The sequence below is a fragment of the Myotis daubentonii genome, chromosome 7 (genome assembly GCF_963259705.1).
Source record: "Myotis daubentonii chromosome 7, mMyoDau2.1, whole genome shotgun sequence".
Taxonomy (NCBI): domain Eukaryota; kingdom Metazoa; phylum Chordata; class Mammalia; order Chiroptera; family Vespertilionidae; genus Myotis; species Myotis daubentonii.
In genome coordinates, this window is record NC_081846.1 from 87,530,502 (window position 1) to 87,547,031 (window position 16,530).

General features: G+C 52.8%; 1 protein-coding gene across 4 annotated transcripts in view; it reads right to left on the bottom strand.

Moving 5' to 3' along the window:
* TFCP2L1 (transcription factor CP2 like 1) overlaps positions 1-16,530 on the bottom strand; it is a 70,619-nt gene that overhangs the window by 34,464 nt on the left and 19,625 nt on the right. For all 4 annotated transcript variants that reach the window (XM_059704712.1, XM_059704711.1, XM_059704713.1 and 1 more), the window contains exons 3-5: positions 2,565-2,641; positions 1,986-2,091; positions 1,324-1,430 (exon numbers count right to left, since the gene is read on the bottom strand). In XM_059704712.1, the coding sequence (XP_059560695.1) occupies positions 1,324-1,430; positions 1,986-2,091; positions 2,565-2,641 (290 nt within the window). The remainder of the gene's footprint in view (positions 1-1,323; positions 1,431-1,985; positions 2,092-2,564; positions 2,642-16,530) is intronic.

A 16,530-nucleotide genomic window follows, 5' to 3' on the forward strand; every position in this document is an offset into this window, starting at 1 on the left:
TGGCTGATATTCATTACTGAGCCACTGTTATGAACTGGGTACTGTGGTGATGGCTGATATTCATTCCTGAGCCACTGTTATGAACTGGGCACTGTGGTGATGGCTGATATTCATTACTGAGCCACTGTTATGAACTGGGTACTGTGGTGATGGCTGATATTCATTCCTGAGCCACTGTTATGAACTGGGCACTGTGGTGATGGCTGATATTCATTACTGAGCCACTGTTATGAACTGGGCACTGTGGTGATGGCTGATATTCATTACTGAGCCATTGTTATGAACTGGGCACTGTGGTGATGGCTGATATTCATTACTGAGCCACTGTTATGAACTGGGCACTGTGGTGATGGCTGATATTCATGACTGAGCCACTGTTATGAACTGGGCACTGTGGTGATGGCTGATATTCATTACTGAGCCACTGTTATGAACTGGGCACTGTGGTGATGGCTGATATTCATTACTGAGCCACTGTTATGAACTGGGGCACTGTGGTGATGGCTGATATTCATGACTGAGCCACTGTTATGAACTGGGCACTGTGGTGATGGCTGATATTCATTACTGAGCCACTGTTATGAACTGGGCACTGTGGTGATGGCTGATATTCATTAATGGTCTCTGATGAGAAGAGGCTACCAAGGGCCCCGCCGGAGGGAGAGCCACGCGGGCCGCGGCAGGCGTGTGGCCACGCCCTCAGCGGCTCAGTCTCCTGCTGTGCTGACCATGAAGCTGGACCCACACACAGGCCTTGACCGTTAAGTAATTAACTTAATAACAGAAACTCTTAAGGACCGTTTTTTTTACCTCAAATATGCTAGGGAAGACTTTATTTTATAAAAAGCTGCCATAGTCATAAGCAAACCACACACAGGATTCTAAAACATTCCCATCCTTTTCCCAGCCCCATGACCAACAAGCTCTGGTTATGAGCACTGCACACTCCTCCCGTGCAACCCCCTGGCCCCCAGGAGAGGGCAGGGCCCAGCAGCGCCTGCACGGGCTGGTTGGAGAAACCCAGCATGGACCCCCCCAGGGGCACCCCCTCCTGCATACCCCCCAGTGGGCAGCCCCCCTCCTGTGTATCCCCCAGTCGGCAGCCCCCCTCCTGTGTATCCCCCAGTTGGCAGCCCCCCTCCTGCGTACCCCCCCAGTGGGCAGCCCCCCCGCGTACCCCCCAGCGGGCAGCCCCCCCGCATACCCCCCAGCGGGCAGCCCCCCCGCATACCCCCAGTGGGCAGCCCCCTCGCATACCCCCAGTGGGCAGCACCCCTCCTGCATATTCCCCAGCGGGCAGCCCACCCCCCGCCCACAGCGTACCTGAATGAACGCGGAGGCTCTCTTCGAAGGGTCCCACAAAAACTCGACTGTGTTCAGCTGGGTCGGGCTGGCCCTGGGGTCCAAGATACCAACAGACAGTGGAATATCTGCACACACACACAAAGCGCACTGTCAGCCACGCCGATGCTGAAGGAGGGACCATCGCAGGCCCAGCTCTAACCACGGAGATGCCAAACGTTCAGAAACCAGGCCGTGCAAAGCTCCTTTGGCAGCAAGCCTGGCGTGGGTTGCCATGAAGCTGTTAGTCTTGGTCCAGTCTGCGTGAACAGTCGTGTTATTTTGCTGCAGAAAGGACTGCGCTCGACTGCCTGTTGGAGGCATGTCCGATGCTGTGTCCACGCACCACAGCCTGTCACTCCAGCTTCTGAAATCCAAAACCCGTCTGCCCAAAGGCTGTGGATGAAGGATACGGACCACTGCCTGAGCCCCGAGCTTCCGTCTCCACGGCCCACCTGCGATGCCAGCCTTCCCGTTATCACTTATCAAAATCCTTTAACACGAGATCCTTCTCAAAGCTTCCCTGGGACTCCTGGCAGCAGGTCTGGTGACTGCCAGCTCCCACAGGGTTTCACACAAGACAGGGGCCCTAAGGTGCCCCGCCCAGGCCAGGTGGCGTCCAGGAAGAAGCCCAACATGCTCACCGAGGTCCAGGATCCGGTCCCCAGGCCGGCTCCACCGCCAGCCCTCCAGCTGCTGGTGCTCTGTGTACTGCAGCCGACGGTCATGGAAAACCACACGGATGATGCTCTGGCAGGGAAACAGGCGGGAGGAGCTGAGTGTGGGCACCAAGAGGAACCCACCTCCCGCCTTCTGAGCCAGGTCGCCCCTCCTGGAGTCGTCCGCCCGGGGCGCCCCACTCCTGCCACAGAGTCCCAGCAACATGAACAGCAGTGAGCAGGCTGCTGCCTGCCCTTTGTCCACGACGACTGAGTGCTTTACATACACGGCTACTTGTCATTCCTTCTGTGCTGATGAGCCAACAGAAGCTCGGAAAAGCTCAGGGAGTGGCCAACCTGGAGCCCAGAGCCTCGTCCATCAGCCCACGCCACTCGGCTCTCGGCTGTGGCCTGTCCTAGCCCCTGGGAGAGCACCTGGGGGAACAGGGGCCCACTCCCTCTGGGGCTTTCCCCGAACCCCCATGCCACTCCTGACCACCACAGCGCGCCCAGCGCTGAGACCCCCACGGCCCCTCAGGGAGGGAGCGCGCCCCACAGACTTACCTTGACGTACTTTGTGTTCAGATCCTGGAAGTCTCCCAGCTTCCGATTCTCCAGCAGCCGAATTTCATAGGACTGACCTGGAGGAAGGTTGGTACAGTTCCCATTTCTGAGTGTTTCCAAATTGGGCTCCCAGCTAGCGGCCTTCCAGCTCCTCAGCGCCACCCAGGCTCGCGGCCGGGAGGAAAGCCCAGCGCCAGCTCCGGGCCCCCTGGGCAGGCAGCCCCGTCTGTCTACCACCTGGCTGGGCCAAGGGCACCCCAGGTAACACACCACCTGACCCTTGAGAGGCAGCACCTCTATAATTTTCACAGAAATAGAATCCAACCCGATACAGTTAGCATTACAGTTATGGAACATAACTTTGTGTTTCTTCACAAAGAATGTCCCCACACACTCGGATGGAGAGCAGCTACCGAAATCCACGTCAGAGTAAACAGCCAACCACCCCTTCCGACAGCAGTTCTAACTAAATAACTAAAGAAGAGAAAGCCTGTTAATCATTGTCTTAGGTGCAGATGAGAGCATTCACCAAGTTAAAAGAATTCCACGTATTTGAAAGGGTGAGGGCATTCTGCTTGGTGCCATGGAGCCAGCACAAGCTGGTTAGAGTATAAAAGGAAAAGAGATTCATGCACAATAACAACAAAAACGTGAAATTATCTATGACCAAGCTGCACACATGTCATTAGAAGAGAAAGTATAGCCTGAATAAAAGGGCACATTGTTTCTAGAGGAAAGACCACACATCAAATGATGTCACTTTTCCCAAGTTAAATAAGTTTAACCACAACACTACAACATCCTAGCATCTGTCACAGCTTTACAAATCACAGAATAAATTATTTAATAGTCGGTATTGGTAAATCTGATTCACTGTTTTTTAAAAAAAAATGTTTTTTTAAATAATGATAGTCTACAAGAAATTACAAAAATAGAACAGAAAGGCCCTGGTGCCCAGCCAGCGTGCCCTGTGGTGGCACCAGGAACCGGCTGTGGCACCAAGTTAACTAAGCCCAGGCCTTGCTCAGGCTGCCCTGGGTTTGCAGGTTTCTCTCTCGTCTGTGTGTTTGCGTGTACAGGTCTGTTGAAATGTTCATCTGTTAAGATTAGCTATTTATTTCCAAAGTGCAGACCCTCACCTCACAGCAGATATCAAACCAAGTTACCACTGGATTTAAAAGTTAATTTCCTAAGGTTTTATTGTCACGTGAATGACTACTCATCGGACAGTCAGTGGGGAAGGACTTTCTGAACCTAAAATCGTGGGCAGGGGGAGTGAAATCTAGCCATATATATATATATATATATATATATATATACACACACACACACACACACACACACACACACACACACACACACATATATTGCAAACAACAAGCTAGGACACACACACCCAGTGGCTAACAGTCTTAAAAATTGCTAAAAGAGAGCTGATTAGAAAAATACTAAGACCCCTTATAGTGGACTGAATGGTGCCCCCCCCCCCCCAATAAACCTGCACCCTCATCTCCAGGACCTGAGGGTTACCTAATCGGGAAACAAGAGTCCTTGCAGATGCAAGTGGGTTAAGAAGCATGGGATGAGGAGCTCGGCCTGGGTGTGTCCTGTGTCCTGGGCACAGGGACAGGTGTCCTTGTGAGAGACACACAGAGGGAAGGAGGAGGAGCCGTGGGCACAGAGACGGATACAGCCACGCCTCCCGGAGCCCCACCAGACGAGGAGGCAGAGAACAGGCCGGCCCCTGAGGCCCCAGGGAGTTGGGCCAGGCCGATTCCCGGCGTCCAGCCTCCAGACCTGCCGGAGAATCGACCTCCATGGCTCCGAGTTAGTATGCTTGCAGGACCTTGCTGAAGGAGCCACAGGAAACTAACATACCCCCCCCACACACACAATGAATAGAACGGACAAACATATGAAATTAAGTCATTCGTCCAAAACATTTGCTGAGCTACAACTACACGCCGAATTCCGTGCGACTCCTCGGACGGAGCCAGCAGAGTGGACACAGGGCCCCCAGCTCCCGCAGCTCAGAAACTGCCATCGGCAAATCTTCTTCTGGGGAAGGGGCCGCTCCCCCAGCTTTCCCAGCCCGTCTCACGGCCCAGTGGACACTTGACAAACATGCCACAGCCCGCGCAGGGCGAGGCACTGGGCACATCATGCCAGAGGGAATCGGCGCGAACCCCAAACTCTTGTTCTGCCCACTGCCTGTTCAGAAGTCACACTCCCAGGAAGGCCTCGCAGACCTAACCAATACCTCTACCTTTCTGGAAAGTCGGATTTTTAACACACATTTCCAGGCTCCTGAGCCGACACTCCTCTGAGGGCAACGTAACCTGGAGCCTCTCACACCCTAACTGGTTTCCAGTGTCCTCCTGGTCCCAGGAGGACAGCACTGGCCGCCATGAGGCCCAGCGCCCAGGTGCTCAGTACCTGGGTGGACAGGTGCCCCACGGCTCAATGAATACTGACCCAGCACGGCAGCACCCTCAGCTCATGCCCAGCAGGAGGCACCTGCTGTCCCATACAGAGCAGTTCTATAGTGGGGCTTTAGGCCCGGTCACGGCCTCCTCCTCCTCCTCCTCCTCTTCCTCCTCCACCAGCAGAGACCTGACCCAGACCCAGGTCACAGCCCCCTCCACCAGCAGAGACCTGACCCAGACCCAGGTCACAGCCCCCTCCACCAGCAGAGACCTGACCCAGACCCAGGTCACAGCCCCCTCCACCAGCAGAGACCTGACCCAGACCCAGGTCACAGCCCCCTCCACCAGCAGAGACCTGACCCAGACCCAGGTCACAGCCCCCTCCACCAGCAGAGACCTGACCCAGACCCAGGTCACAGCCCCCTCCTCCACCAGCAGAGACCTGACCCAGGCCCAGGTCACAGCCCCCTCCACCACCAGCAGAGACCTGACCCAGACCCAGGTCACAGCCTCCTCCACCAGCAGAGACCTGACCCAGACCCAGGTCACAGCCCCCTCTACCACCAGCAGAGACCTGACCCAGACCCAGGTCACAGCCTCCTCCACCAGCAGAGACCTGACCCAGACCCAGGTCACAGCCCCCTCTATCAGCAGAGACCTGACCCAGACCCAGGTCACAGCCCCCTCTATCAGCAGAGACCTGACCCAGACCCAGGTCACAGCCCCCTCTATCAGCAGAGACCTGACCTGTGTGCTTCCATACAGAAGGTCCCTCCTCATCCCTTCCGCTTGCATGCACTCTAGAGTCCCTCCCAGCCACATGGCACCTCCCTGACTCAGGCCTCAGCCAGGACAGCGCCCAGCCTCCCTCCCCAGGCCTGCCCCCACCCCCACCCCCAGAGCCCTGCTCCCCTCAGCAGAGCACCATCCAGAAGACAGCTGTTCATCTCCATCCACCAGCTGATGTGCGAGGGGAAATCTCACTCAACCTGAAGCGCGTGGGCATTCCCCTGCTTGGTGGGGTCTCCCTGGGGCGGGGGGGGGGGGGGCCAGGAAGTGAAAACACAGGCTGTTTAGCTCACCACTGTGCTGTTTGAGGAATAGCAGGTGCTCAGCAAAAGCCTGGCCGTGATTTCACACTCTTTGCTATGCCACGGGGCTGGAATACAGGGTTTGCAAAAGTAAGACACACTCCTGCCCTCAAAGGTTAGCACTTTTCTGGGGTACGCTGAACAGCACAGGAAAAGCACTGCTGTAAGGCAGAATTTGAAAAATCTCTAGGAGGCGGGCAACACTCACCCAGAATGGGGAGGATGGTGGAAAGGTTAGAGGAGATAACATTAGAGACAGACTTTGAAGAGGGGCAGGAGGGGAGAGTTGAAGGGAAGAATGAATGAGAAAGCAATCCTCAGCAGCCCGTAGCAAGGAGGTGCGAGGGGAGAGGTGTGCCTGGGGAACAGAGGGGAGAGGTGTGCCTGGGGAACCGAGGGGAGAGGTGTGCCTGGGGGAACAGAGGGGAGAGGTGTGCCTGGGGAACAGAGGGGAGAGGTGTGCCTCGGGGAACAGAGGGGAGAGGTGTGCCTGGGGAACAGAGGGGAGAGGTGTGCCTGGGGAACAGAGGGGAGAGGTGTGCCTGGGGAACAGAGGGGAGAGGTGTGCCTGGGGAACAGAGGGGAGAGGTGTGCCTGGGGAACAGAGGGGAGAGGTGTGCCTGGGGAACAGAGAGGGGAGAGGTGCGCCTGGGGAACAGAGGGGAGAGGTGTGCCTGGGGGAACACGAGGGGAGAGGTGCGCCTCGGGGAACAGAGGGGCAGCTTCCACCCACTGGCCTCTGATCCAGTGGCAAGTCTGCTCAGGTATTAAGCCTCCTGACCCTCAGACCACAGGATGGGGGCATGTGGGAAGAGCCCACTGGTAGAAGGAAGCAGAGGCTCAGAGAGGTTACACTTGGACAAGCGCGCACAGCAGTCAGTGGCAGAGCCAGGAGCAGAAACTAAATGTTTCCAGAACCTACTGCACTCTTTGCCACACCCTCCATGGGGGTGTCATTTGCTGGTCCGAGGACATGTAGTTCTACATGATTGCCAACTTCTCCTTTCTGGAAGTTATTTCTTGCTCAGCGAAGATGCCTATAGCATCTATTTTTCTTATTGAATTTATTGGGTGGCATCGGTTATTAACATTATACAGGTTTCAGGTGTGCAATTCTACAATCCATCATCTGTATATTGTATTGTGTGTTCACCACCCAGCCCAAGTCTCCTTCCATCACCATCGATCCCCACTCTACTGCCCGCAGCATCTGTGACATTGAGAGCACCCCTACCTTCACCATCCCGAGTTAAGATGGTGTTTCCCTCCTTCCTTCTTCCTTTAGGACCAGCAGTACCGACAAGTCCCAGGATGAGCTTAGACAGAGCACACTGACTCCACCTTCGTGCCTATAAAACACTCGGTTTCCTGCTCTCGGACCGCTGATCTCAACAGTGATCTGAGAGCAAAACGAAATCACTGCAGGAAATCACAGTAAAGCCTGTTCTAATTTCAGAACACAAACTGTGGGAAAGAAAGACAAAGGTCAGCTATGCCACTTATGTGCATCATTTCATTTAGTCCTCTCAACAGTCCATAAGGAAAATACATTATTGACACCTTTTTTTTAATCCTCACCCAAGGATATGTTTATTTTATTTTACTGATAATGGAGAGAGAGAGAGAGAGAGAGAGAGAGAGAGAGAGAGAGAGAGAGAGAGAGAGAAACATTGATGAGAGAGATACATCGATCGGTTGCCTCCCATAGATGCCCCGACTGGAGGGGGGGCCATCAAACCCACAACCTAGGTATGTGCCCAGACCAGAAATTGAACCGCCAACCTTTTGGTGTACCAGGACAACACTCCAACCAATTGAGCCACCCAGCCAGGGCGACCCCATTATAGATGAAGAAATTATGATCCAGAGTGCCTTGCTGAAGATCAAACCTGGGTCTCTCTGACTCCAAGGACTAAACCCTAGCCAAAATACTCCACACAGTGTCTTCTTGCTTCAAATATTTACAGAGTCTATCTATTTCATTCCTCCTGAATTTCTTGATATTCACTTTATTGCATGACCCTCGTCCACACACCTAAACCCTCCCCCCTTCCCTTAAGGCTCAAATCCTTATGACCCATGATCTTAGTTCTCTGAACCAAGAAGTGCTATGTGGATATGTAACTACACTGTGGCATAAGGTTTGATATTCGTTTCCTTCTGAAAAACTCATCTCCACGAAACACATGTTCCTAAACCAATTAAAAGACTCTGAAGGTCACAGTACCAAAACCATGTCATTTTTTTCATGGAGATAAACAGACCAATGGGGATGGGGGAAGAGTTCACAAATACATTTTCAGATACTTGGAAACTTGATCTATGACAGTGAGAAAAAAGACAGCTTTTCAAAGGTGCAGGATGACTGGTTATCCATATGGAAAAATCCCTACCTCACACCATATATAATACATTCATTCCAGTCTACAGGCATATCCTAAAGCAGAACTTGCTGTGCACCGGGAAACAGGCAAAAATGCTCATCACAGGGAGAAACTGTCAATAACCTACAGATTCAGCAATAAAAAGAGAGAGATGTTAATTCTATTATTTAACTTGGAATAGAATAGCAAATGGCACTTTTAATAAACAACATGGACAAATCTCAGAAACATAATATTAAACAAAAAAGCTATATGGTGATATACATATAAATAACTTGTATAAAGTTTGAAGACATGCAAAACAATACTATTTATTTTTAGGGCTGACTATGCAAAGAGTAAAAATTTACGAATGTGCACTCAATCTCAAACCAACACCAACTTCACAAATTGGTTTTGCTTCTGGGGAAGAGGGAAGGCAACAAATGAGAAAAAAGTAAAAATCAGAAGCAAGTTTGGCAAGGTTGAAAAAACTGTGTTGAGCATGATTATTTGTTCTCTTATTCTCTGTAATCAATTGATCTGAAAGTAAAATATTTCCATCACACACACAACCATGGAGTGGGGAGGAATGCTGGAGCCAGTCCTCGCTCTGTACTGCTTTCTGTTCAGCAGCCCTTGTACACCCCACCCCACCCCACCCTCTGTGCCAGGGACATGCTAGGCACAATCCCAAGATGCTGCCATAGGGTGCAGGGTGACTGACTGTCCCACTCACTCACACACCACCTCACAATTTTGCCAATGAAATTAGAAACAACCTGCAACATGAAGAGCCTCTTTTATTTAATCAACTCACTTTTTAAACTTAATTTTTTAAGTGTATATCATTCCTGCAAATACAAAATCAAAATCATATACCATAGCCCTAACCAGTTTGGCTCAGTGGATAGAGCATCGGCCTGTGGACTGAAGGGTCCCGGGATTCGGTTCCCCATCAGGGCACATGCCCGGGTCGTGGCCTCAATCCCCAGTAGGGGATGTGCCAGAGGCAGCCATTTCATGATTCATTGATATTTCTATCTCTCTCTCTCCCTCTCCTTTCCTCTCTGAATCAATAAAAATATATATATATCAAAAAAAGAAACGAAAAAACAATAAAAACATGAAAATGACACATTAAAAAATATATATCATAGATAAACAGTAATTGTAAAAATTATATAGATATGCAACAAAAGATGTTCTTCTCCGTGCCCCCAAAATTACCTTGGGAACCTGGTCAACACCCAGGTGTGGGGCCTGGGCTCACATCTGGACCCACCACTTACTATTGGCTCCATTTGTGAGCACTAGCTTCCACGTCTCGAAAAAGCGGATGGTGTCGGTACTTAAACGCAGAGGTGTGGGAGGACTGAAGGTGCGTCCAGCCCCGCAAGGCTGGCACACAGAGTCCTTGGCCTCAAAGCTTTCACTATCTCTGGCCCCACCCTCTACTTTGGAAATGTGAAAGGCCTTTAAAGCAGAGAAGGAGAATGGGCACCAGGTGATGTAAACCATCCTCCAAGGCCACCAGCCCAGCCCAGAGGGGGAGGGCCTGGAGCACCAGAGGGAGGTGGCCACACGTTTTCGCCCACCTCCCCACTCCCACCAGCAATGCCCAGAGCCCTGCCCCGCCAGCTCAGCACTCCATCCTTAATCCTCGGCAGAGGTGGGCTCCTCCGCTGGCCACAACCCTGGCAGAATGGCTTGGATCCAGACCAAAGGGCCCTGAACATTTGCAAGGGTGGAATTTCCCTCTACCCCAACCCTTGGCCTGAGCTCGGCCTCCACTTGTCCCCTTCCTTACCTCCACCCCACACAGAAATGGGGGGGGGCCACGGCGTTGGGGGGCAATGAGAATAAGGGACGGAAGAGAAAAGGTTTCCAAGGAACATGAAACGAAACTCACACATACAGCACTCTACACTGTGCCTGCCCAGGGAGGAGCTCAGCTCACCTTTGCTTCCTCTCTCTTCCTTCACGCAACCACACATGTAACATCTGGCCCGGCATCAGCAGTCTCCCCGCAAAGGCCGGACAGTAACATTTTCAGCCTGCGGGCCACAGCTCTCTGTCACAACTATTGAACTCCACCACAGAAACAAGGAAGCAGCCACAGACAGTCTGTGAGTGAATGGGCCTGGCTGTGTTCCAATAAAACTTTATTTGAATTTTCACAGGATGTTCAAGCTTCCTCTCAACTTCTCTGGGCACTTTCCACTTTCTCCTCGGCTCTCCGCATGACGGCTATGCTGTAGCTCCCCAACCGGACTGGAAGCCCTCCAGGCCCACGTACCGGTTCACCTGAACCCATGTGCACACTCACACCAGCCCCTGTACAGTACTGGCATGTGACAGGCCTGTAACTGACGGTGGCAGAATTTGATATAAATTCCCTAAAGCCAACAGCGGAGCTGGAACTAAGCCAAACGAGCAGAGCATGAAAAGATGCTCCGCCTCCTAACAGTCACAGACATGCCAAGTGCAGGCAGTGCCACGCCAGCCTCGGCGGCAGCGAACTGCTCGCCCTCCGGGACAAAAGATGGGGAGCGGCCTTCACACCTGCTGGAGCGGGAGACAGCGCATCACGGCCCATTGGGCATTTTGACAGCCATCAACACTGCGGACACCAACAGCCTGAGACCTAACTATGCCATCCAAGAAGTGCGGAATAATACGTACGCAGTGTGATTGTACTTCTATTTAAAATGTTATACACATGCCCTTATATTTGTGAGTCTGACAGTGGATCAAGAATACTTCCCTTTTAAATTATATACATTTTCAGCATCAACTTTTTAAAAACTAGGAATATATTACATATGAATTTAAAAAAGGGGGGGTAGGTGTTCATTCCACTCCAAGCATGTAACAGGTGTCCACAGGGGCAATGGCTGGTACCTAGAGCCCATCACACAGGTGGGCACTTGGGGTAAAACAGTCTGCATTTCATCAATAAAACACCAAACACACGCAACTGAAGTCAGACAGAGAGAGGTCCTTCAGCCCAGCCTCTCTCTGGGGGCCACCCTGAGGACCCACAAGCACACTACGACTGTGCCATTTTAGAAGTGAGGACACCAAGGCCCAGGGCAGGAGTGCTGTGCCCCAGTCGGCAGTGAAGACAGCACAGCCTGTGGCCTGGTCCGGGACAAGAGGGAGAGAGGATGTGACGTCAGGTCAGACAGGGCTGAGCCAGACCCTCCGCGTCCTGGCAAGTTCAGGAACTTCTCTGCAGCTCACGCTCCGCATCTGCAAAATGTTCCTCGCAGGCAGCTGTGAGGATCAGACGAGACAACGTACTCAGCCTGGCCTGTAACAGGCCCTCAGCAAGTGCCAGTCACACCTGCCTCTTCCAAACAACAAGCCTCACATGCTCCCCCTGCGCTGAGCCCCGCCCGCCCAGGCCCAGGCACTGTACTCCGGCCCTGCTGCCCAAGGCCATCCAAGGTCACACAGCCAGGAGGAAGCCGAACTAGGACATGCCCCCAGGCTGGATGCCTCAACCCTCACCCGGAAGGGGCTTGGGGCAGAGGGGGAGATGGGTGGCTGGGGGAGGGCTTCTAGGCCTGAGGTAGGGAGGTGGGGGCGCCCATACCGCTGCGGCTGCCTCCCGGGCCGTGCCCAGCGGGCTCTCCCTCGGAGTGGCTCTGCCCAGCAAGCGGAACCCAGGGCAGGGCCTCCCGCCCGGATCACAATGTTCCCAAGAACAGGAGGCAATTCCTGGCCGGCCAAGACTGACAGGTTGTTTACTTTCCAGCAGTTACTGCTTCGGGTGATTAATGCCACATAAAGCATGATGGAGGCCACCATCGCCTCAGAGAAAGGAGGGCTGGGCGCCAGCAGCCCTGCCCTGAGGGCAGACAGAGAGCATAACGCTGCGCACTGTCCAGCACATGTGGCTCGTCCGGTCACTTGCATATGTGCACGTGTGTGGACAGAGCACCCCACGCAGGCATGAGCTTCAGGGAGAAGGCTCCGCCGCCACAGGCCCAAGCCCAGTCCTGAGGGCCGACCACCGGCGACCTCGGGTGAGGCGCTTCCCTCTCGCAAACACAGACGGCAGGCCCAGGCCTCTGCCTGGCACTCAGCGGATCTCCGGTAAATACCAGTCCTTGGCAGGTGGTGGGCATGTGTGCGGACGCACAGAAGTCGGAGTCAGTCACGTCCTGCAGACACGTTAGAGAAACACATCGATTGGCTTTCTCCCACACGTGCCCGACAGGGGCTGGGGTCTGAACCTGAAACCCAGGCACATGTCCTTGACTGGAATCGAACCAGTGACCCTTCGGTGCACAGGCCGACTCTGTAACCGCCAAGCACGTCCTGCCAGGGCCTCGGTACTATTTGACACTTTTCTTTCAGTCAAAAATTATTCTCTTTTTCTTTCCCCAAATGCCCCAGATTCGCAAGCCGCAGCCAGAACTGTAGAGAGTAAAGGTGGGGGCCCAGCAGGTGGCGAGCTCGGAGCTCAGGCGCACTGCGGGGATTCCGAATCAGGGGCCTCGGACCCCAGTGGGTCAGCATTCTAAACACTGATTTGCTGTTGGTGCTGTGAATGGAATCTCCTTTTCCTATTTTATTTTATATGTGGCTGTTGCTGGCTCACAGGAAATTCACTAATTTTTCATGTGGTACTTGTACCCAGCTACATTGCTGTACTCAAGCCTATGAAACCGCTGACCGGCCCATTTCGAATTACAGTTCCATCCAATGCAATGGTTTTCACAGGTCAATAAGCAAAAAGGCAACAGAAGAAAAAAGGCAATGGATACAAGAAAGGCATGTAAACATCTGAGAAGATGCTCAATTTCACTCCTGTGGTTAAAAATGACATAAATGCAAATGAAAATAAAGTGCTAATTTTCTGTGTGCATATTAGAAAAGGTTGACAGGTGGTGGGATGTGAAAGCCTAAGTTAGTAGGACAAAGGACAGTGAAGAGAGAAAACCAAATCTCTGCATAAGCTCAGGACTGGACTCACTCGGGCACCTCCCTCCAGCCGGGAACCACGTCCGGGGCTGAGGCACTCACACGCCCTGATGGGCCAGACCTTAGAGGTGGGAGCCTGACCGCCTGGTTGCTCTCCTCCCAGCCGCCACCATCAGGCCCCAGGCCATCACTTTCTGTCTTAGCCACTGGTAAGCTAGGTAAGGGGCAGTCACTGTCAGGGTACACAGGCGTCAGTCTAGCCTGAGACAACCACAGCCTCCTCCGCCGTCCCCCCAGCCTCCCAGGAGAGTGGACGCCTATGGCCACCTCAGGGAACGGCTCCACCACTAGCCCTGCTTCCAGAGCGGAGAAGGGGCGGGTGGGTGCAGCCATGCTTACACAGGGCCCGCCAGGCCAACAGCCCCTCCCTGGGAGTGTGGGGTTGGGAGCGGGGAAGAGAGTGCCAGGCTCTCCAGGTGTTGAGCTGTTAATGGCCTGGCTGTCAGCCCTCTGGCCACTGAGGCGGGGGAGCTGGTGGGAAGAGAGAGCAGAAGGGGATCCCCAGCAAGAAACAGAGAAGGGGGTCCGAGAATCCTCCCGGCGTCTGAGCCTCTGGGTTCGGTTTACCCCGAGGCCCGCTGCACCCCGCCTGGAGGCCCCCACTCCGTGTGCTGCCAGCAGTGGCAGTGTGGCCAGCAGAAGAGGTCTCTGTCACTCGTCCTTCCTCCGTCAGGACGGACAATACCTAGTGCTGGGTGTGGACAAACGGGAACCCCCATACACCAATAGGATGCAAAGTGCTGCAGCCACTTCAGAAAACAGTCTGGCAGCTCCTCAGAACATTGAATAGAGTGACCATGTGACCCAGAGGTTGCACTCCTAGGGCTACACACAAGAGAAACGAGAGCACCGGGCCACCAAAACTAGTGCATAACGCTCACAGCAACATCTTCATCATGGCCGAAAAGTGGGAACCAGCCAGCTGTCCCTCACCTGAAGAATGAATAAATAAAACGAGGCTCACCCAACCCCGGAGTGCTCCTGGGCAAGGAAGAGGAGGAGCTCTGATGCACCCTCAGGTGGTGCTGAGCGAAGGAGTCAGACACAGACCTTTTGCGGGCGCGTCTATATGGAATGCGCAGCTCACAGGGCCAATGCAGGAGCACCTGTCCTCCCTGTGGCCTCTATAGACTCCAGAGCTGTGCACACCTGGCTCACGCCTGGCCCCGCCTCAGTATGTCAACTGACCCCGGAGCCTTCCACCTTTACTGGGCTGCCCCTCTCCTCCTAGGACAGGGGTGGGCAACCTTTTTGTGAGTGCGTGCCAAAACCAGCAAAATCTCTCACTCAAAATTCTTCTGTGTGCCAACCCTAATTTTTTGAGAACATGTTACGCCTACTTGATATCTCTTAAGGTGTACGTATGTGAGGAACCTTGAAGAAATGACAAAATTCATTCGAGCGACAAAAACACAGTATACGATGATGAAAAATACATTTATTTTTTAATGCATACATGTACACTGATAGTCCGACAGAAAACTTTATGACTCCATTTGATATTATCAGTGGGACTTTTGCTGCTGCATCACTGATGACAGAGATTTTACATCAGGTTTATATTTCGTGACCTTCAGAGAGATGCACGAGCTACTACTTTCATCCGTCAGGCTACTCCTATTATGAGACTTAACAAAATTCATCACTGAGAACAAAGATTCACAATTGTAAATGGAAAATTTTAAGAGAGGGTTTCCCATGCCAGCAAAAGTTACTGGCATGCCATGTTTGGCACGCGTGCCAGGGGTTGCCCACCCCTGTCCTAGGAAAAGAAGGGGTTGTAGAGATCACAGTATCTACCTGTGCAGAATGGCTACTTTCACACACAGCAAAATGTGTTAAAGCAGCCACTTCCTCACTCAGAGCGGCTGATCTGCATACATGCTTCTAAGCAATATTTCTACCACAATTCCTCAGCCCCGGAGACCAGCCTCAGATCCACTTACACAGAGTCAAGTGGTTTTTTCCTACCCTAACCTTCTTGCTGCTCCCTTCCCCTCCAAACACCCCAAGAAAATAGCCAAACTTAACTGCAGAAGAGAAATAACTTTTATTAAGACCCATGGATATACCTGGCATTAAATACTGTCTTTCTACAATGAACCACACAAATGATGACCCTTTCTATGTGTGCAGTGACCAAAGCAAAGTTGATTAAACCTGGTCCCAGTCCTCTAGCTCCACTGATGGCCTGTGCTGGACGCCAGGAACTTGCTGGTTTAGGGGCTGGGCACTCCCAAGGTTCCAGGCTGCCAGCTGCACCCCACAAGAGATAGAGCCATGTGCCACCTGGAAGCAGGGGGGCAACGTGACAGCCACAGACACGTCCGTGCAGCGCTCCCACGAGGCTGTGTAAATTATGGCACAGGCTCCAGTCTGCCTGAGTTTCCCTGAAAATTTGGAGGGCGCTGTTCTGATTATTTTAACAGTAAAAAGCCAAGGTACTTTGCAGAACAGTGAGCGAGCTTAAAACAGTGTCCGTCCAGACTGAAGTCTGTAACATCGGTGAGCAGACGGGATGCTCTACAGTGGCCATCAAAGCCTGAGCCCCAACAGTGGGGGCCACGCCTCGGTCGCTGCAAACTCCGTGTGGGCAGCATTTAGTAAAGATGAGAGCAGGGCCTCCTCTAAATTGTCATTCATGGAGCAATGATGGCTCGTCTGGAAGGACAGACCTGGACCCTCAGGGCATCAAGATCCTTTTAGTCCCGAGGAGGTCAGACACATCTGAGAGACATCTCAGAAGAACTCCCAACGACATCCGATGGAAACGGTGGGTGGTTCTGACGACAGTCCGCTTCGGGAAAGCCACAGCTGCCTGCCCCAGGAGAGGACAGGAGAGGAGGGAGCCGAGGAAGAGAAGTGCTCGAACACTTCATCCCATGGGGGAGCAGGAGGGCAGGGTAAAGAGCAATGAGGACCCTGACTGACACGGCGCTACAGTGACCAACGCGCTGCTTTCAGCTAGAAAAGATGGCACGAATGATGGCCACTGGGCATCAGATAAACAAGTTTTAGTAATTATGATTTTTAACATACTATTTCCAGAACATGGATGGTTTTAACATAATTCTTAAGAATATATCATTCC